This window comes from Mobula hypostoma, chromosome 30 (assembly GCF_963921235.1).
Source record: "Mobula hypostoma chromosome 30, sMobHyp1.1, whole genome shotgun sequence".
Taxonomy (NCBI): domain Eukaryota; kingdom Metazoa; phylum Chordata; class Chondrichthyes; order Myliobatiformes; family Myliobatidae; genus Mobula; species Mobula hypostoma.
Genome location: NC_086126.1, coordinates 11,736,161 through 11,758,914, shown reverse-complemented (window position 1 = coordinate 11,758,914; position 22,754 = coordinate 11,736,161). Strand labels below are relative to the sequence as shown.

General features: G+C 51.5%; 1 protein-coding gene across 1 annotated transcript in view; it reads right to left on the bottom strand.

Annotated features, from left to right (window-relative positions):
• Positions 1-11,481: 11,481 nt before the first annotated feature.
• LOC134339623 (mitogen-activated protein kinase kinase kinase 11-like) overlaps positions 11,482-22,754 on the bottom strand; it is a 108,469-nt gene continuing 97,196 nt past the window's right edge. Inside the window, exons 8-10 of the mRNA XM_063036302.1 lie at positions 20,924-21,021; positions 16,831-17,298; positions 11,482-12,398 (exon numbers count right to left, since the gene is read on the bottom strand). Of these exons, the coding sequence (XP_062892372.1) occupies positions 11,857-12,398; positions 16,831-17,298; positions 20,924-21,021 (1,108 nt within the window). The 3' untranslated portion in view covers positions 11,482-11,856. The remainder of the gene's footprint in view (positions 12,399-16,830; positions 17,299-20,923; positions 21,022-22,754) is intronic.

The window sequence follows — 22,754 nt, the reverse complement described above, 5'->3', positions numbered from 1 at the left end:
ATCCCTGAGTTGGCCGGACAGGAGATGTTTCGGGAGGCGGGTGTCTGGCACGTGGAGGATGTGGCCGACCCATCGCGGTTGGTGTTGAGTCACTGTGGCCATGGAGTTAATGTTAGCTTCCTCCAAGTCACTGGAGTTGGTACACCTGTTCTTCTCAGAATCTTTTGGAGGCATCTTTGATGGTAAGCTTCTCGGGACTTAAGGGTCCTGCTGTACATTGTCCAAGACCAGAAGCTATAGTCCTTCGCTCCAGAAAGAGCAAACTTGCTTAGCCCATCCTCTTCAGACATGCTCCTTAATCCCGGAAGCGTCCTGGTAAATCTCCTCTGCACTGTCCCTTCCTTCCTTCGACGAGGCAACCAGAACTGAGCACGGTACTCCAACGTGCAAGATGAGCTTTACAACGTACCTCGCAGACATCCCACCTCTCCCGGAAGTTCCGAGAGTCCCCCGCAAATAAATAGTGCCTCCCTGCAACATTCACAACACGCTGGAGGAACTCAACGGGTCGGGCAGCATCTGAGGAAATGATGAGTCGACGTTTCGAGCCGGAACCCTTCGTCAGGACTGAAGAGGGAAGGGGCAGAGGCCCTATGAAGAAGGTGGGGGAGGGTTGGAAGGAGAAGGTTGGTAGGTTCAGTTGAAAAGCCAGTAATTTGAAAGACAAATGGGTGGGGGAGGGGAAGCAGGGAGGTGATAGGCAGGAAAACAATGGGTAGTAAAAGGAGGCGGAACCATGAGGGAGGTGATAGGCAGCTGGGGGAGGGGGCAGAGTGATATAGGGATAGGGGAAGGGAGGGGGAGGGAATTACTGGAAGTTGGAGAATTCTATGTTCATACCAAGGGGCTGGAGACTACCTAGATGGTATATGAGGTGTTGCTCCTCCAACCTGAGTTTAGCCTCATCATGGCAGTAGAGGAGGCCATGTACAGACATATCTGAATGGGAGTGGGAAGCAGAGTTGAAGTGGGTGGCTACTGGGAGATCCTGTCTGTTTTGGCAGAGGGAGCGGAGGTGCTCGACGAAGCGGTCCCCCAATCTGCGTTGGGTTTCACCGATGTAGAGGAGGCCGCACCGGGAGCACCGGATGCAATAGATGACCCCAACAGACTCACAAGTGTTGCCTCACCTGGAAGGACTGTTTGGGGCCCTGAATGGTGGAAAGAGAGGAGGTGTAGGGACAGGTGTAGCGCTTACGCTTACAGGGATAAGTGCCGGGTGGGAGATCCGTGGGGATGGACATGTGGACCAGGGAGTCGCAGAGGGACTGATCCCTGCGGAAAGCGGAGAGGGGTGGAGAGGGAAAGATGTGCTTAGTAGTGGGGTCCTGTTGAAGGCGGCAGAAGTTGTGGAGGATAATGTGCTGGATCCGGAGGCTGGTGGGGTGGTAGGTGAGGACAAGGGGAACTCTATCTCTGTGGCGGGAAGATGGGGTGAGGGCCGAAGTGCGGGAAATGGAGGAGATGTGGGTGAGGGCATCATTGATGACGGTAGAAGGGAAACCATGATCCTTAAAGAAAGTGGACATTTGAGATGTCCTGGAATGGAAAGCCTCATCCTGGGAACAGATGCGGTGGAGACAGAGGAACTGGGAATAGGGAATGACATTTTTGCATGTGGCGGGGTGGGAAGAGGTATAGTCGAGGTAGTTATGAGAGTCAGTGGGCTTGTAGAAGATGTCAGTGGACAGTCTGTCTCGAGAGATGGAGACCGAGACATCGAGAAAGGGGAGAGAAGTGTCCGAGATAGACCAAGTGAATTTGAGGGCTGGGTGGAAGTTACAAGTAAAGTCGATGAAATTGACGAGCTCAGCATGGGTGCAGGAAGCAGCACTAATGTAGTCGTCAATGTACCGAAGGAAAAGTTGGGGAGCAGTATCAGAATAGGTTTGGAGCACAGACTGTTCCACATAACCAACGAAGAGGCAGGCGTAGCTGGGGCCCATGCGAGTTCCCATAGCTACACCCTTAGTCTGAAGAAAGCGGGAAGAGCCAAAAGAGAAGTTATTAAGTGTGAGAACCAGTTCCGCCAACCGGAGGAGGGTAGTGGTGGTGGGGAACTGGTGAGGTCTGTTATCGAGGAAGTAGCGGAGGGCTTTGAGGCCTTCTTGATGGGGTATGGAGGTGTATAAGGATTGTTTTCTGCAGGGATCGGTCCCTCCGTGACTCCCTTATCCACATGTCCCTCCCCACGGATCTCCCACCCGGCACTTATCCCTGTAAGCGTAAGTGCTACACCTGTCCCTACACCTCCTCTCTTGCCACCATTCAGGGTCCCAAACAGTCCTTCCAGGTGAGGCAACACTTCACTTGTGAGTCTGTTGGGGTCATCTATTGCATCCGGTGCTCCCGGTGCGGCCTCCTCTACATCGGTGAAACCCGACGCAGATTGGGGGACTGCTTCATCGAGCACCTCCACTCCGTCGCCACAACAGACAGGATCTCCCAGTAGCCACCCACTTCAACTCTGCTTCCCATTCCCGTTCAGATATATCCATACATGGCCTCCTCTACTGCCATGATGAGGCTAAACTCAGGTTGGAGGAGCAACACCTCATATACCCTCTAGGTAGTCTCCAGCCCCTTGGTATGAACATAGAATTCTCCCTCCCCCTCCCTTCCCCTATCCCTATGTCACTCTGCCCCCTCCCCCAGCTGCCTATCACCTCCCTCATGGTTCTGCCTCCTTCTACTACCCATTGTTTTCCTGCCTATCACCTCCCTGCTTCCCCTCCCCCACCCCTTTGTCTTTCAAATTACTGGTTTTTCAACTGAACCTACCAACCTTCTCCTTCCAACCCTCCCCCACCTTCTTCATAGGGCCTCTTCCCCTTCCCTCTTCAGTCCTGACCAAGGGTTCCGGCCCAAAACGTCGACTGATTGTTTCCACGGATGCTGCCCGACCTGCTGAGTTCCTCCAGCACGTTGTGAGTGTTGCATTGATCCCAGCATCTGCAGATTATTTTGTGTTTATAATAGTGGCTCCCTGATGCCCACAATTTATATACAATATCACGGAAGTCAATTTTTTGAGAGCAAGCATGCGAGAGCGCGTCATGGCAGAGTGTTCCAAAAAAAGAAAATATAAAACGTACTTCACCCCAGACTACACTAAAGTGTACCCCTGCCTAATAGAGGTCAAAATAATGACAGTGTTGCTCGCTGCACTGTTTGCAACAGTGACTTTTCTATTGTCCTTGGTGGGTTAAAATGTAAAAGACATGGAAACATAGAAAATAGGTGCAGGAGTAGGCCATTCGGCCCTTCAAGCCTGCACCACCATTCAGTATGATCATGGCTGATCATCCAACTCAGAACCCTGTTCATGCCTTCTCTCCATACCCCTGATCCCTTTAGCCACAAGGGCCATATCTAACTCTCTCTTAAATATAGCCAATGAACTGGCCTCAACTGTTTCCTGTGGCAGAGAATTCCACAGATTCACCACTCTCTGTGTGAAGAAGTTTTTCCTCATCCCGGTCCTAAAAGGCTTCCCCTTTATCCTCAAACTGTGACCCCTCATTCTGGACTTCCCCAACATCGGGAACAATCTTCCTGCATCTAGCCTGTCCAATCCCTTTGGGATTTTATACGTTTCAATAAGATCCCCCCTCAATCTTCTAAATTCCAACGAGTGTAAGCCTAGTTGATCCAGTCTTTCATCATATGAAAGTCCTGTTGAGTTGAGTTCAACAGGTGTCATTCTTTCATTAGTGTAGCTAATGTTATTTAAACTAGCTGGCTAGCTGTTCAGGAGCTACTCTATTGCAGACATCCCACCTCTCCTGGAAGTTCCGGGAGTCTCCTGCAAATTGATGGTGCTACCTCCCTGAAATGGGTTTTTGCAGGGTGGGATGTCTGACCTCGGGGCATGAGATGATATCAAACCATTTCAGTGCAGATAAGAATCTCCACCATGGACAGTCCCAATCCTGAAAAAGAGGAGGGTTGGGCAACCCTGTCCCGTAAGAACCCAGCGCAACAGAGGTGCCGACAGTGTAGTTCCAAAGGACCTCATCCCTGGGAGAGGAGGGTGGACTACGCCTGGGGCCCATGGCAGAGGACTCTGGCGATTGGCTTAGGAAGGAGAAGGATTCAGATTAGGAACTAATAAAATCGAACTCTGGCCAGACTCATGAAGGGTGGCGCGACGTTATTTCACCTCAGGGCGTTGGGAGTTCAGAGTTCAATTCCCGCCACTGCCTGTAAGGAGTTTGCATGATCTGTCCCCCATGACCGTGTGGGGTTTCCTCCGGGTGCCCCGGTTTCCTCCCACCGTCCAAAGACGTACCGGTCGGTAGGTGAAATGGTCATTGTGAATTGCCCTGTGGTCAGGCTGGGGTTAAATAGGTGGGTCACTGGGTGCTGTGGCTTGTGGGGGCTGGAAGACATTTCCGTGCAGGATCTCGGGGGAAAAAGAAAAACACCCAGAAAATAAATACAGATCGCGGGTTTTGACAGTTGCGAAAGGTAAACCAGAGACTTGCGAAACTAAAGAGTTAAGTAACTGCTTGAAATGATGCAAAGGATCTTTCTGAGTTTCCGGATCTAATCACTGCTTGGCCGCTTTTGGACAAAGTCACTGAGTGTGTGTTATTGTCAGCGTTGGTAGAGCTGCCTGCCGGGCGGAGTGGTGGAGAGGTGAAAAGTTGAAACGTTTGCGGTAATCTGGGTGGTACTTGAGTGAGCAGGACAGGGAGGGATAAGGAATTACTACAGGCAGGCGGCTTTGTCATAGTCATAGTCATACTTTATTGATCCCGGGGTAAATTGGTTTTCATTACAGTTGCACCATAAATAATTAAATAGTAATAAAACCATAAATAGTTAAATAATAATATGTAAATTATGCCAGGAAATAAGTCCAGGACCAGCCTATTGGCTCAGGGTGTCTGACCCTCCAGGGGAGGATTTGTAAAGTTTGATGGCCACAGGCAGGAATGACTTCCTATGACGCTCTGTGCTGCATCTTGGTGGAATGAGTCTCTGGCTGAATGTACTCCTGTGCCCAACCAGTACATTATGTAGTGGATGGGAGACATTGTCCAAGATGGCATGCAACTTGGACAGCATCCTCTTTTCAGACACCACCGTCAGAGAGTCCAGTTCCATCCCCACAACATCACTGGCCTTATGAATGAGTTTGTTGATTCTGTTGGTGTCTGCTACCCTCAGCCTGCTGCCCCAGCACACAACAGCAAACATGATAGCACTGGCCACCACAGACTCGTAGAACATCCTCAGCATCGTCTGACAGATATTAAAGGACCTCAGTCTCTTCAGGAAATAGAGACGGCTCTGACCCTTCTTGTAGACAGCCTCAGTGTTCTTTGACCAGTCCAATTTATTGTCAATTCGTATCCCCAGCTATTTGTAATCCTCCACCATGTCCACACTGACCCCCTGGATGGAAACAGGGGTCACCGGTACCTTAGCTCTGCTCAAGTCTACCACCAGCTCCTTAGTCTTTTTCACATTAAGCTGCAGATAATTCTGCTCACACCATGTGCCAAAGTTTCCTACCATAGCCCTGTACTCAGCCTCATCTCCCTTGCTGATGCATCCAACTATGGCAGAGTCATCAGAAAACTTCTGAAGATGACAAGACTCTGTGCAGTAATTGAAGTCCGAGGTGTAAATGGTGAAGAGAAAGGGAGACAAGACAGTCCCCTGTGGAGCCCCAGTGCTGCTGATCACTCTGTCGGACACAGTATTGCAAGCACACGTACTGTGGTCTGCCAGTCAGGTAATCAAGAATCCATGATACCAGGAAAGCATCCACCTGCATCGCTGTCAGCTTCTCCCCCAGCAGAGCAGGGCGGATGACGGAGAGAGGCATGGTGGTTGGCATCAGTGAGGTAGGCCGAAGAGCCTGTTTCTATGGCAACACACACAGAAACACTGGAGTTACTCAGTAGGCCGGGCAGCTTCTATAGAAAAGAGTAAACAGTCGACGTTTTGGGCCAAGACCCTTCCTCAGGCCTATTTAATGGAGATTCCCCTTTAATGGTGACTAACATACCAGCGGCCAGTTTGTTGCAACTGTACAGGGTACTGGTAAGGCCGCACCTGGAGATCTGTGTGCAGTTCTGGTCTCCCTGCTTGAGAAAGGATATACTGACTTTGGAGACGGTGCAGAGGAGGTTCACCAGGTTGATTCCAGAGATGAGGGGGTTAGACTATGAGGATAGATTGAGTTGCCTGGGACTATACTCACTGGAATTCAGAAGAATGAGAGGAGATCTTATAGAAACACATAAAATTATGAAAGGGATAGATAAGATAGAGGCAGGAAAGTTGTTTCCACTGGTAGGTGAGACTAGAACTAGGGGACACAGCCTCAAGATTCAGGGGAGTAGATTTAAGACAGAGATGAGGAGGAGCTGCTTTTCCCAGAGAGTGGTGAATCTGTGGAATTCTCTGCCCAATGAAGCAGTGGAGGCTACGTCAGTAAATATATTTAAGACAAGGTTGGATAGATTTTTGCATAGTAGGGGAATTGAGGGTTATGGGGAAAAGGCAGGTAGGTGAAAATGAGTCCATGGCCAGATCAGCCATGATCTTATTGAATGACGGAGCAGACTCTATGGGCCAGATGGCCGACTCCTGCTCCTGTTTCTTATGTGGGCCTTTAGTGGACAACCTCCTCACTCAGGGGAGTAAAAGTGACTGAAATTAGTTACTGGGCTTCTGAGGGAGTGGGGAGGGAACATCGTGCTCTGGGAAGGGCGTTGAGGGTGGAGTTCTGCACAGTGGGAGGGGCGATGAGGAGGGAGCACCCTGCTGTGCTGGGTGGTGGGGGGGGGTAGTGAGGAGGGAACGCCGCACCGTGGGAGGAGGGGGCGAGGAGGGAGCTCCACGCTGCGGGAGGCATGGTGAGGAGGGGGTCTCGCACGTAGGGAGGGCGCTACCAGTAGGGGAGAGAGGAGAGAGCACCGTGCTGTGGGAGGGGTGGCGAGAAGGGAGCACTGCGACGTCGGAGGGGCGATGAGGAGAGAATTTAGCGTGGTGGGAGGAATGGATCGCCTCACTATTTGGAGGAACGGTGAGTAGGGTTCACCTCACTGTTGAAGGGGGCACTGAGTGCTCTGCTGCCTTGACTAACCTGCTCTCTTCCCTTTTCTGTCCCGATAAACAGTCTTCAACCTGAGACGTCAACCGCTTCTCTTTCCGCAGATGCTGCCTGACCTGCTGAGCTTTTCCCCACTTTTTTTTTGTTTTTCTATGCTGGGGCGGCCAGAAGGGGACAGAATACTCCAGAATGTGATCCAGCAAGAGTTTTACAGAGCTACAGGATTACCTCGTGGCTCCTGAACTCAACTCAAAGGCCAACACACCAAACGCTTTCTTAACAACCCTTCTGCTGTTTCCAGTCTTAAGAATACTCCTTGTGGAGGTAGCTTACGATTTTGTTCAACCCTGAGAATAAATTTCATGTTTTCTTACGGATGGTAAGGTTTCCGCCTAACGTTTACCAATCCAGGATGGAGCCGCGGCGTGGCGGCTACCACGGTCACTCTGCGTCTGCACGCTCTCCCCGTGACCACACGGGGTTTCCCCTGGGTGGTCTGGTTCCCTCCCACATTCCAAAGACGCATGTTTAAGGCTGGCTAGGTCACGGACGTGGTACCTGTTGGCGCCTGAAAGGTGGCGGCACTTTCGGGCTTCCCCGGCGCCATCCTCGGACCGTGCTGGTCATGGACACTAAGAGAGCCGACGTTATCTGTGTTCTCAGACGGCTGGCTCCTTTGCTTCGCTTCTGGAGTTCATTGACAAGGGCTATTTCTGAGCTGGGAAGAGACAATTTGATGCCTTCTGTCTGTCGCGGTGAAGAGATAGTTTGACCTGGGAAAATATGTGCAAAGCTGGTTCTTTGCAATTCCCATCCTTAGTATTTTGGGGACGACCATCGGATCTGGGAGCAGAATTAGGCCATTTGGCCCATCGAGTCTGCTCTGCCATTTCATCATGGCTGATCCAATTTCCCTCTCAGCCCCAATCTCCTGCCTTCTCCCCGTATCCCTTCATGCCCCGACCAATCAAGAATCTATCAACCTCAGCTTTAAAGACTCGGCATCTGCAGCCGACTGTGGCCATGAATTCCGCAGATTCGCCACTCTCTGATTAAAGAAATTCCTCCTCATCTCCGTTCTAAGCAGACGCCCCTCTATTCTGAGGCTGTCTCCTCTGGTCTTAGACTCCCCCCCCACCACAGGAACCATCCTCTCCACATCCACTCTACCGAGGCCTTTTGAAAGAGTTTTCAATGAGACAAATCCCACCCTTCCCCACTCTTCTGAATTCCAGTGAGTACAGGCCCAGAGCCATCAAACGCTGCTCGTATGACAATCCCAGAATCCCCTGCACTATTATGCCAAGAGAGGGCCATCAACTTTACCGAAAATCTCTTCGGACCCTCCCCCACCCCTTACAGACAATAAACAATAGGTGCAGGAGTAGGCCATTCAGCCCTTCGAGCCAGCACCACCATTCACTGTGATCATGGCTGATTATCCACAATCAGTACCCCTTTTCCTGCCTTCTCCCCTTATCCCTTCACTCCGCTATCTTGAAGAGCTCTATCTAACTCTTTCTTGAAAGAATCCAGAGAATTGGCCTCCACTGCCTTCTGAGGCAGAGCATTCCACAGAACCACGACCCTCTGTGTGAAAAAGTTTTTCCTCAACTCCGTTCTAAATTGTCTACCCCTTATTCTTAAACTGTGGCCTCTGGTTCTGGACTCGCCCAACATCGGGAACATCTTTCCTGCCTCTAGCGTGTCCAATCCCTTAATAATCTTATATGTTTCAATCAGATCCCCTCTCATCCTTCTAAATTCCAGTGTATACAAGCCCAGTCGCTCCAATCTTTCAACATATGACAGTCCCGCCATCCCGGGAATTAACCTCGTGAACCTACGCTGCACTCCCTCAATAGCAAGAATGTCCTTCCTCAAATTTGGAGACCAAAACTGCACACAGGGATCTGGGAATACAGATACAAAATTCCCTAAAATTGGCGTCACAGGTAGATAGGGTCGTAAAGAGAGCTTTTGGTACATTGGCCTTTAGTAATCGAAGTATTGAGTATAAGAGCTGGAATGTTATGATGAGGTTGTATAAGGCATTGGTGAGGCCGAAGTATTGTGTTGTGGAGTATTGTGTTCAGTTTTGGTCACCAAATTACAGGAAGGATATAAATAAGGTTGAAAGAGTGCAGAGAAGGTTTAAAAGGTTGTTGCCGGGACTTGAGAAACTCAGTTACAGAGAAAGGTCGAATAGGTTAGGACTTCATTCCCCGGAGCGTAGAAGAATGAGGGGAGATTTGATAGAGGTATATAAAATTATGATGGGTATAGATAGAGTGAATGCAAGCAGGCTTTTTCCACTGAGGCAAGGGGAGAAAAAAACCAGAGGACATGGGTTAAGGGTGAGGGAAGAAAAGTTTAAAGGGAACATTAGGGGGGGCTTCTTCACACAGAGAGTGGTGGGAGTATGGAATGAGCTGCCAGGCGAGGTGGTAAATGCGGGTTCATTTTTAACATTTAAGAATAAATTGGACAGATACATGGATGGGAGGTGTATGGAGGGATATGGTCCGTGTGCAGGTCAGTGGGACTAGGCAGAAGATGGTTCGGCACAGCCAAGAAGGGCCAAAAGGCCTGTTTCTGTGCTGTAGTTTCTATGGTTCTATGGTACAATACTCCAGGTGTGGCCTCACCAGGGCCCTGTACCACTGCAGAAGGACCTCAAGCAGGAGGTTCCGTAGTATTTAGACAAGGGCTCTCAGGATGGGCTTCTCCCCACCCCCCAGCCGTGAGGCGACTGAACTCCCTGCCCTCCACCCAGGTCTCATCACATACGAAGAGCCAATAGCATTAGGCGGCTTACTTTTTAAACTTCCGCCATAAATGCATCTTCTGATAACTGCCAGTCTCCCGAAGTACATTTTATTATTTGTTCATTTATTTGTGGTAGTATTACTTTATATTGTGTGTGTACAGTACTGTAGTAATTTTATGTATTGTACTGTACTGCTGGCAAATTTCATGACACATGTGAGTGATTCTGATCTAGGTCTCTATTGTAGACGGAGAGTGGGAAGGGAGCAGGGAGAGGGGAATCATGGTTGGGAAAAGGGGGAGGGAGCGGGTAGCAGCAGAGAGACATTCTGTAATGATCAATAAACCAATTGTTTGGAATCAAATGACCCTGCCTGGTGTGAGTGTGCCCACAACACCCCTCCCGACCCCTGGCGCTCCTCCTCTGCCCCCTGTCCCTACACCCCCTCCCGCGGCGCCCCACCCCCGCCGTTGCCAACGTTGTTTGCTCTCACCAGATTTACAAACCCGCTCCCCGCTGAGAAAAGAAGTTCAGCATTGTGCAGGCTGATTTATACTTGTGCGTCAAATGTACGCCGTAGGCACGGCGTAGCCGCGTACCCTACGCTGTAGCCTAACGCGCACCTCTCCCAAAATGTAACGCACACCTGTGACTGGTCCGCCTGGTAACATCGCATTTCCCCCTATACTGCAATAGCTTGCCACTGGGCGACTGAAGGGCAGGGAAGGAACTCTGGCTGCAATGCTTTACATAAAGCTTTACAGACCTCCAAAATTATGGAGGACCCCGTGCTCGACGCCAGTTTGTAGCTGGCTGCTACAGCCTGTTGACTTCCACCTGAAGCTAAAACTCGAATGGCGATTCCCAGTCTCTGAGTTTACACTGATGCGAAATAAATGGTTGGAGGCCATGAACCAAATCGTCAAATCTACCTGCCGACGTCCGAAAACACTTGAAATGCGTTTCCTCGTCCATGTCTCTCAGTGGCCGGACGAGCACAGAAAATTCACCCTCCTTCAGTTTCAGTCGCCACTGTTTGAAGTTTGAGTTTCTTCGTGTTGAGTTTCAACGCAGTGGCATAGAAACCCCACCGCCAACTAGCGTAACAACAGGAATTCTGCAGATGCTGGAAATTCAAGCAACACACATCAAAGTTGCTGGTGAACGCAGCAGGCCAGGCAGCATCTGTAGGAAGGGGTACAGTCGACCCTTGGGTCTCGGCCTGAAACGTCGACTGTACCTGTTCCTAGAGATGCTGCCTGGCCTGCTGCGTTCACCAGCAACTTTGATGTGTGTTGCGCCAACTAGCGTTTCGGCGGTGAATTGCAGGGCGACGCAGACACGCCGACGCACAAGTGTAAATGCTCCACAACGGCGTAAGCTAGTACGCGCTGGTATAAATCAGCCTTTGGGCACCTAAGACTTTTGCAGGGCGCTGCATGTCTCGTGTTGTGCACCTTGGTCCGGAGGAACATTGCTTCATTTGGTATGTATACGTTTAAACAGCAAGACGTGCATCTGAACCAGTTGGTGTGGGGGAGAACCATATTCAGGAGGTAAAAATAATTCCAAAGCGGATGTGATACCGGAGCTCAGGACCTGCAGTCCAGGCACTGAGAGCAAATAAATCAGCAGAGAGAGGTCAGAAAGTTTTATTTAATAATAATTTTTTTTTTTTGGTCCCTCTTTTGTAAAACTTATTTTCCTAAAAATACCACGAGGCCCAGAAGGGCCAGCTGTGACCGCCCGCGGGTCTTGCTCGGCCCAGAGGCCGCGGTCCCCCGTTCTGCGTCCCCCTCCCACGCTCACGCTTCGCGGGCGGATGCACCGGCGAGGGAGAGCCTCACGCCCGCGCATCCCAGTCTTTGTCCGAGCTCGATTGGGGGAAATGATTCCCAGCTGGCACCTGGCAAGAGATGCCCGCCTTTCCCTCTCTGACGGTCCGGCGGATGGAGTCCAAGGTAAGGGGGCGGGGGGGGCGGGAAAAACGCTTCCAATCAGGATTAGCGAGTCCTCATCCCTGCACTGACTTTCCCACGTCCCAGCCGGGTGGCGGGGAGTCCTTGGCCCACGCCTCGGAGTCCAGGTTGATGAGGCTCTGGTGCTGGGCGGCCGGCGGCAGGAACGGCGGGGGCCTCCCGGAGGGGCTGAACCTCAGTCCGGAGAAGGGGCAGCTCGAGAAGCCGGCTCCGTCGGCGAGGGAGCCGGAGGCGGGCGCCGGGGCGAAGGGGTTCCTGGGTCCCGGGGTCCGGAGGCGCTCCCAGGGCGCGCCGCCCTGCTGGGGCGGGCGGAAGGGGTTGCCGGGCGAGGGGGGCCGGGGCCCCGGCGTGCCGAAGGGGTCCGGCGCCGGGCCGCCCGGGGCCCGGCTCGGGTCGCTGGGGCCGGTGGAGACGCAGCTCCAGGGGTCGATCCTGGCGCGCGCTGGGGAGGGCCGGGGCCGGGGGAGGGCCGCCGTCTTGGGGTGTTCCGCTCGCTGCCAGGCCCAGGGGTGTTCGGGGACGCGGGGGAAGCCAGACGTGTCCTGGTCCCTCAGCCTCGCCGGGGAGTTAGTCTCTCCTGGAAGGAACAGAGAAAGGAGGAGGTAAAAACTTTCTACTTGGCCAGTACAGACATCAAATAATTAATTTAAAAGTTTTCTGGATATACCCCTATTTAACTCTAGCCTAATCAGGTGGGAGGAAACCAGAGCACCCGGAGGAAACCCAACACGCACTCCTTACAGGAGGAGTGGGAATTGAACCCTTGTTGCCTGCACGGTAACCCGTTGTGCTAACCACTACACTACCAAGCCTCCTGGGTCCCTGCGCCCCTGCAAGTGCCAGTAGCTACCCAACATTCAAATTTATTTTCAAGGGACTGGATCCAACAGAAATCTGACCATCAGGCTCCCCAGGATTACCAGGGACAAGGCGGTTGAGGCCACACACACACACAGACAAAACTGCTGGAGGAACTCAGCAGGTCGGCCAGCATCTGCGGAGGGGAATCGACGGTCGGCATTTCCGGCCGAGACCCTTTTTCAGAATTGGGGAGGAAGGGGGTGGGGGCAAGATGGCAGGTGATTGGTGAGACCGGGTGAGTGGGTGGGGTTTCAAGAGAGATGCTGGCAGTTGATAGGTGAATCCAGGTGAGTGGGTGGTGGTTGAAGTGACACGCTGGGAGGTGATAGGTGAATTCAGGTGAGTGGGTGGGGTTTGAAGTGACACGCTGGGAAGTGATTGGTGAATCCAGGTGAGTGGGTGGGGTTGGAACTAAGATATTGGGAGGTGATCAGTGAGTGGGTGGGGGAATTGAAGTGAGACACTGGGAGGTGATTGGTCAGTCCAGGTGAGTGGGTGGGGTTTGTAGTGAGACGCTGGCAGGTGATTGGTGGAAGAGTTGAAGTGCTGAAGGGGGAATCTAATTGGAGAGGAGAGTGGACCATGGATCACGTCGCCGAGACAAGAGGGCTGATGGCCTGTATGTAGGTGGTTAGAGATGAACCTGGCGCGAAGTGTTAAGACACGTGTGAGAATTAAGGACGGGGGCTGGGGTGGGGATTGGCAGAGGGAGTCTGTAGCACCTCCAGAGCCAACGAACTGGGCACCAGCGCCCCCTAGAGGTGCTGGCGCACGACTGCACTGCTAGATCCAGTTCGGACATCAAGTTCGCAGATGAAACCACAGAGACCAGCCTCATTGACACCAATGAGTAGGTGGCACGCAGAGAGGAGTTAGAGCGGCTGGTGGAATGCGCTCAGCATGGGCCAAACTAACGAGACGACTGCAGAATCACCAACCAGAGAAAATCTGCAGGCTTGCTGGAGATCCAAAGCCACACACACGCAAAACGCTGGAGGGACTTTGCGGGCCTGAAAAGAGAGCAGTCGACATTTCGGGCCCAGACCCTTCGTCGGGACTGGAGAAAGAAGGTGGGGGGGGAGGGGAGGAAGATGTACGAGGTGGTAGGTGATAGGTGGAACCCGGAGACGGGGAGGGGGTGAAGTAAAGAGCCGGGAAGTTGATCGGTGAAATAGATACAGGTCTGGAGAAGGGGGGAATCCGATCGGGAGAGGATAGAAGACCACGGAAGAGAGGGGAGGAGGAGGAACACCAGAGGGAGGCGCTGGGCAGCTAAAGAGAGAAGGTGAGAGAGGGAAATGGGAATGGGGCTCGAGAAAAAGATGACTGCAGACTTTAGGAAGGTGCAGGCTGACTGATCCTCTCTGTACATGGACGTCTCCTCCGTGGAGAGAGTTAGGAGCCCCAAGTTTCTGGGACGGCACATAACGGACAACCTCACCCGCTCCCTCGGCACCTCCTTTTTAGCCAAGAACAGCCTCCAGCAGACTGAGGCGAGCCAGGCTCCCTCCCCCGATTCTGACCAAGTTTTACAGGAGCACCAGCGAGAGTGTCCGGACCAGCTGGTAGGGGAACTGCGAGGCATCTGACCACAAGACCCTACGCAGGACTGCTGGAAGAATTATCGGGGGTCTCCCTCTTCCAACCATTTGAGATATTTATCCCTCACACCCATCCAGCAATCTCTCAGGTGGGAAGTACCCTAACCGTAGGACGTGGACTCTGGGGACAGGAAACTGCTTCTACCACCACCCCAACCCCGCCAGGCTGCGAGACGACTGAACTCCCAGATCTCATCAGGTCCGAAGTGCCATTAGTGATAGACTGTTCACTTATCGACTTGGGTCGCAAATATGCCTTATTTGAGATGATATCGCTTTACGTGTTGTGTGTGGGTCATGTGTACCGTGTTGTGCACCTTGGTCCAGGTGAACGTTGCTTCGTTTCCTGAATGTCGCAAAAACAGAGGAGCTGGGTGTGGACTACAGAGGAATGGAGATGGGCTAACCCCTATTGATATCAGTGGATCTGGGGTTGAGAGGGTGAACCGCTTTAAGTTCCTCAGCATAAACATCACCGAGGACCTCGCATGGTCTGTACACACCGGCTGTGTGGTGAAAAAGGCACAACAGCACCTCTTGCACCTCAGACGGTTGAGGAAGTTCGGTGTGGGCCCCCAAATCCTTGCCCTGCCTAACGGATGTCAGTGCGGTTCGGGTGTGTGGATCGACTCAAGCTGAGCTGCTTGTCGGGCCCCAGTCCCCGCAATCTTATCCGAGAGACGAGCCCACACAACTTGAGCCGTCTCTCCTCGACACCCACAGTCCCGTTCAGGGATGCAAGTAGGAGGTATCTGTATGGGCTGCTGCTCCACACCCTCCACTTCCTGGCCCTTGTCCACCGTCCCGACACGCCATGGCGGTCGGTCTTTCCACCTGGGGGTGAGGGGGGTCCCCAATGGAAGTCCCTTTACGAGGGAGTCCTCCCCATGCACCTTGGGGATCTCGGCTGGAGGGTGCTGCACAGAGCAGTGCCCTGCAATAAGTTCTTTAGTCTGTACACGGATCTCCCAGCCGCGTGTCACTTCTGCGGGCTGGAGGAGACCGTGTACCATATGTACACGGAGTGTGCGAGACTGCAGCCCCTTTTCGCGTATTTGCGTGGGCTGCTTCTCGCCTTCTGGTTGCATTTTAGCCCCACCCTATTTATATACGGTCATCCAGTAAGGAGGGGGGCACAGAGGGATGAGGATGTCCTTGTCAACTTGCTCCTGGGGCTGGCGAAAACTGCCATCCGTGGGTCTTGGAAATGAGTGGTGGCAGGAGGATCTCACCGGGCGGACTGCCTGGCAATGTTCAGGGGGTATGTTCGTGCCCGGGTGATTATTGAAAAGGTATACCGTGACCTTAGAGCGTTCCCGGACCGTTGGGCTCCATGAGGTTGGGGGGGTAGTTGCCATCATTGATAGAGATGGAAACATTTTGGTTTAATGTGTATTGTCTATTTGTAGTAAAGTAATTGTGTTAGTCACTGTTTTGTATATATTGTATAGCACCGATATTTGTAATAAAGGAATTTTCTTATATATAAAAAAATCCTAAGGACTTTCTACAGGGGCACAATTGAGAGCATCCTGACTGGCTGCATCACTGCCTGGTACGGGAACTGTACCCCCCTCAATCGCAGGACCCTGCAGAGAGTGGTGCGGACAGCCCAGCGCATCTGTAGATGTGAACTTCCCACTATTGAGGGCATTTACAGCAACAGGTGTGTAAAAAGGGCCCGAAGAATCATTGGGGACCCGAGTCACCCCAACCACAAACTGTTCCAGCTGCTACCATCCGGGAAACGGTACCGCAGCATAAAAGCCAGGACCAACAGGCTCCAGGACAGCTTCTTCCACCAGGACATCAGACTGATGAACTCACGCTGATCTGAGTGTACTCTATATTACATTGACTGTTCTATTCATTATAAACTATCATAAATTACTATGACTGCACATTGCACATTTAGACGCAGATGTAACGTAAAGATTTTTACTCCTCGTGTGTGAAGGATGTAAGAAATAAAGTCAATTCAACTCCCAAAAGACGATAAGCTATAAGGGCAGAACTCACCCATTTGGACCATTGTCATTCCCCCATCCCCTCAGCCCCCCAATCTCCTGCTTTCTCCCCATATCCCTTCACACCCTGACCAATCAAGAACCTGTCAAACTCTGCCTTAAATATACATAAAGACTTGGCCTCCACAGCTGTCTGTGGAAATGAATTCCACCGATTCAACACCCTCTGGCTGAAGAAATTCCTCCTCATCTCCATTCTAAATGGACCTGCCTCTATTCTGATGCTGTGCCCTCTGGTCCTAGACTCCCCCACCATGGGATATGGTTATAAGGGTGAATGACAATTAAACTCAACCTGATTGGACTGAATGAGCACAGTGCCACCTGCAGGCAGGGAGGGGATGGTGCAACCTATCGCCCTCATTGGATTAATTAGCACAAATTACTGGCCGTGATGGGAATTGCAGCCTGGTTAGTGATCGCTGGCACCGTATCAGTGCCAGGCTACTCCTTGGGGCCAACCCGTTGGCCATGGCACCACCATCGCTTCTTCCCTCCCCTGCCCCTGCCGCAGCCTCACCTGCAGTGTCGGCGCTGATTTCCGACGGCCTGCTCCCGCTGACAACGCGCCTGCGCTCCCTCCTTGGGGTCACCGGGGGCCCGGGCAGCAGCAGCGGCCGCCCGCTGGCAGGCGCCAGGTCGATCAGCACCTCGGACGGGTCCAGGCCGTCGGAGAAGCGGATGAGGTCGCCGGGCGGCTCGCCGGCCTCCTTCCGGGCCTTCTTGCAGTGCGTCAGCTGTGGCGAGCCGCCGTTGCCGCAGCCCGGGGGGCCCTCCTGCGTCGTGGAGTCGGCCAGGCGCAGGCGTTGCAGGCTGCGTCCCAGCGCCACCGAGGCCAGCACGGCGGCGCTGGCTAGCAGCGCTCGGCGCGGGCTCTTCAGCGGCCAGCGGCCTTCGCCCGGCCCGCCGTCGTCGGCGCGGTCGGCGGTGGCCTGAGGTAGGTGAGGGGCATCGACGGGGAGCTGCTCGTCGCTCCTGGTGTCGTCGGCTGCCGTTTTTTTGTAAGAGAAAGAGAGAGGGGGAAGAAATGAGATTACGATGCCATCCCGTGAACGTATCGCCTACCCGTCGGGGACCCGGGACTGAGCGGATGGGGCAGCGTCGGTACAGGGGTAGGAACAGTCAGGACCCTCCTCAGAGAGCTGGGGATCTGAGCCCTCCCAAATCCACAGGCCCTTCGGCCCTACTGTTCCATGGCAACCCAAGGTAGTTCCACCCCAACCTTTACCTATCTCAACCTCTCCTATCTACGTACCTGTCCAAGTGGCTTTTAGATCAAGTTTATTGGTGTCGTACACACACATACACAAATACCATGAAAAATATCTTTGGCTTTGCAAGGGCAAATTTGTGATGTTTTCTCTGGCGCGCCGGAGATCTGACAGAGGTTTATAAGACCATGAGGGGCATCGGTAGAGTGGACAGGGAGTATCTGTTTCCCAGGGTTGAAATGTCTAATACCAGAGGACAAGCATTGAAGGTGAGAGGGGGGATGTGAGGGGTAAGTTATTTTTACTCAGAGTGGTGGATGCTTTGAATGCACTTCCCGGTATGGTGGTGAGGCAAATACATTAGAATCAGAATCAGGCTTATTATCACTGTGACGTGAAATTTGTTAACTTAGCAGCAGCAGTTCAATGCAATACAAAATATAGAAGAAAAAAATAATAAAAAGTAATAAAAAAAATAGATAGTAATCGGGCATCCGTTAGTCTTGCCAGACCATGGATCTGCGCCTGGAAAGTCCTCACTCTCCAGGACGTAGGCCTGGGCAATGTTGTATGGAAGACCAGCAGTTGCCCATGCTGCAGGTCTCCCCTCTCCATGACACCGATGTTGTCCAAGGGAAGGGCATTAGGACCCATACAGCTTGGCACCGGTGTCGTCGCAGAGCAATGTGTGGTTAAGTGCCTTGCTCAAGGACACAACACGTTCCCTCGGCTGGGGCTCGAACTCACGACCTTCAGATCACTAGTCCAATGCCTTAACCACTTGGCCACGTGCCCACTTAAATAGTATTAGTAGTAATAATAATAAATAAGTAAATCAATTGTAGTATATGTATATTGAATAGATTAAAAATCGTGCAAAGAACAGAAATACTATATATTAAAAAAGTGAGGTAGTGTCCAAGGGTTCAATGTCCATTCAGAAATCAGATGGCAGAGGGGAAGAAGCTGTTCCTGAATCGCTGAGTGAGTGCCTTCAGGCTCCTGTACCTCCTACCTGATGGTAACAGTGAGAAAAGGGCACGTCCTGGGTGATGGAGGCCTTTAACAGACGTGTGGATAGACGTGAGGAAGATGGAGGGATATGGACATGGGGTAGGTAGGAGGGATTAGTGTTTGCGCGTTTTTGGTTTGCTGGTTCAGCACAGAATTGTGGTCCTGTAGTCTTCACTACTTTTTTTTGCAGTTACTTAATTTAGCTAATATATTAGCTTTTTCTTGAAACTGTTTTAAGAAAAAGTTTGTGAACCCTTTGCAGTTACCTGGTTTTCTGCATTAATTACTCATAAAATGTGGTCTGATCTTCATCTAAATCACAATAATAGACAAACAAAGTCACGATAATAGACAAACAAAGTCACAATAATAGACAAACACAATTGACCTAAACTAATAAAACACAAACAATTGTACTTTTCGTGTCCTTTTTGAACACATTGTTTAATCATTCACAGTCCAGGCTGGGAAAAGTACGTGAACCCTTGTGTTTAGTAACTGGTAAAACCTCCTTTAACAGCAATAACCTTCACCAAGCGTTTCCTGCAGCTGCTGATCAGACTTGCACAGTGGCCGGGAGGAATTTTAGACCACTCCTCCATACAAAACTGTTTCAGTTCATCAGTATTTCCAGGATATCTTGCATGAACAGCCCTCTTCAGGTCAAGCCACAGCATCTCAACTGGGTTAGGGTTGGAATGGACTCTGACTTGGCCATTCCAAAACACAACTTTTTCATCTTTTTAAACCATTCTGCTGTTGATTTACTCTTGTGTTTCAGATCATTGTCTCGTTGCATCGTCCAGCTTCTATTGAGCTTCAGGTGATGGACCGCTACCCTGACATTCTCCTGGAAAATGTCTTGATACAATTTTGAATTCATTGCTCCCTCAACGATTGCAAGCTGTCCAGACTCTGAGACAGCAAAGCAGCCCAAAACCATGATGCTGCTTCCACCGTGCTTCACAGTTGGGATGAGGTTTTGGTGTTGGTGGGCAGTGCCTTTTTTCCTCCAAATAGAGCAATGTGCATTTCTGCCAGAAAGTTCACCTTTTGTCTCATCTGTCCACAGAACATTGTCCCAGAAGCGTTGTGGAGCGACCAGGCGGTCTTTTGCAAATTGGAGAGGTGCAGCAATGTATTTCTGGAGAGCAGTGGTTTCCTCCGTGGTGTCCTTCCATGAACACCATTCCTGTTCGGTGCTTTGCATCTAGAGACTTTAGCAAGCTCCAGAGATCTCTGCAGGTCTTTTGCTGTTGTCCTTGGGTTCTTATTCACCTCCTTCAGCATTGCACGTTGAGCTCTTGGTGTGACCTTTGCAGGATGCCCGTCACAACAGTACTGAATTTCCTCCATTTGTAGACAATTTCCCCTACTGTGGACTGATGAACACCCGGGTCTTTAGAAATGCTTTTCCAGCCTTTTCCAGCTTCATGCAATTCTTCTAAGGTCCTCTGAAAATAATTTAGATCGAGGCATGGTGCACATAGACAGATCTTTCTTGAGAAGAGCGGTAACCTGACTTTGTATGTCCCTTTTTTTTATATAGGGCAGGGCACCTCCACAACCCACACCCCCAATTTCATCTCATTGATTGGAACACCCAGCTCCAAATAGATTTTGTAGAAGGCATTACCCCAGAGGTTCACGTACTTTGTTTTGAACCTAGACTGCGATTGTTTAAATGTTGTACTCGGTATTGCCGAGAAGAAGTACAATTGTTTGTGTGCTATTAGTTTAGGCAGATTGTGTTTGTCTATTATCGTGACTTAGATGAAGATCAGACCCCATTTTATGAGTAACTGATTCAGGTAATTGCAAAGGGCTCACATATATATACACACACACAGTTGCAAGAATAATAAAAACTGTGATTTTATATTTGCTGCAATTTAGTTTTTATCTTTACGCCCTGCTGCTGCAGAGACAACAAATTTCACAGCACATGCCGGTGATATTAAACCTGATTCTGACTCATCGATAACCCGTCGACGTTTCAGGCCGAAATCCTTCACCAGGGCTGGAAAGGAAGGGGGGAAGCCGAATTTCAGACTCCCGTCCACTTCCTGGTGAAGGCTCTCGGCCCGAAACGTCGACTGCCTACCCCGCGAAGTGAACGCTGCAGACGCTGCCTGGCCTGCCGTGTTCCTTTAGCGTCTTGCCCAAGATCTCGTCTACAGGATCTTTTGGAATATCTGTCTCCAGGTCCGCCTGGGAGGGCAGGCAGAGCCCAGGGTTAAACGACCGAAGAGACAGCACCCGCGCCGGGGGGGGGGTGCGTTTTAGATTGGGATTGGGGCTTACTGGACCGTGCGCCAGCAAGGAGGCGGACAAGAGGATCCCGTCAAAGAGCAGGCGGTTATCGCGAGACGCCTGCTGTCTGCCTACCCGGATTAGAGTCTCCAGTGGAGTTAGTCGAAGACGGAGTTGATCCTTCGTCCCCGGATTCACCAATCCATATTTCGTTGTCCACTCGAAGTCTTGTCCTGAAGGCAGAACGCTCACATTATTCTCGGTATTCCGAGTTAACAAGGTTACTGTCCGCATTGTCCCACCACGCACTCTGGGGACAGAAACAGCACGGATCGCACAGAGGGCAGGTGCAACTTTCAATACCAAACGCTGAAAGGACTAGATAAGGAGGATGTTTCCTATGGCAGGGTGGGGGGGGGGGGGGCGCGGATCCAGAACTGGACGTCACAGCCTCAAAATTGAGGGGCGACCTTTCAGAACAGAGGAATAGAGTATAAAAGAAAGGAGATAATGCTGAGCCTTTATAGAACACTAGTCAGGCCACACTTGGAGTATTAGCAACAGTTTTGGGCCCCATATCTCAGAAAGGATGTGTTGTCATTGGAGAGAGTCCAGAGGAAGTTTACGAGAATGATTCCAGGAATGAAGGGGTTAACATACGAGGAGCGTCTGGCAGCTTTGGGCCTGTACTCACTGAAATTTAGAAGAATGTGGAGGGATCTCATTAAAATCCACCAAATGTTGAAAAGACTAGACGGGTTGGATGTGGAGAGGATGTTTCCTCTGGTGGGGTGTGGGGATCCAGAACCAGAGGGCACAGCCTCAAAATTGAGGTCAGGAGGAATATTTTTAGCCAGGGAGTAGTGAATCTGTGGAATGCTCTGCCACAGACTGCGGTGGAGGCCAATTCTGTGGGTATATTTAAGGCGTTTCCTGTTCGGTCGGGGCATCAGAGGGTACAGTGAGGAGGCAGGGATATGGGGTTGAGTGGGATCCGGGATCAGCCATGATGGAATGGCGGAGCAGACTCGATGGGCTGAATGGCCTAATTCTGCTCCTTTGTCTTGTCATATAAAAACGTGATTTAAGAAAACTCATTGTCATCCAGGTGACAACTTACTCTGGGGTTAAGCTGTGACTTGCGTGTGTGATTTGACCCTCGCCCTCTGAAGATAACACTCACAAGAGGCTGGAGGAAACTGAGCAGGTCAGGCGGCTTCCACGGAAAAGAATGAACAGTGGACGTTTTAGGCCCAGACCCTTCATCTGTTGCCTGACTCGCTGAGTTCCTCCAACATTTTCTGTGTGTTACCCTGGACTCCCAGCTTCTGCAGAATTCCTGTGGGATACAGTTTGGAATAGGCTCTTCGAGCTGGGCCACCCGGCAGTCCCCCGGTTTAATCCTCGCCTAATCACGGGGCACTTTACAATGACCAATTAACCTACCAACCGGTCCGCCTTTGGACTGTGGGAGGAAACCGGAGCACCCAGAGGAAACCTACGCGGTCACGGGGCAGAACGTACAAACTCCTCGCAGGGCAGCGGCGGGAATCGCACCCGGGTCGCCTGCACCGCAAACCGTCGTGCTGACCGCCGTGCCGCCGTGCCGACAGCCACTTCCGTCTCTGAAGCCGACGGTTCCTCTCACCGTCCCCTCTTTAACTCGCCCGATTCGATAGAAGTTAAATTGATTTATCCTTAGTAAATGTGGACGATCGCTCCTGACACGAATGGGTTGTGCAGGCAGTGAATTATCGGCCAGTTTGGTGGATCTGAATTCCGACAGGTGTCATCTTTTCCTCCCCAGAGAACATGGACGGACAAGGGGGCACAGTTTTAAGATGGTTGGAGGAAAGCACGGGGGGTTGGGGGGGGGATGTCAGAGGTAAGTTCTTCACACAGAGAGTGGTGGGTGCGTGGAACATGCCATCAGGGTTGGTGGTGGAGGCAGATACGTTAGGGGCAT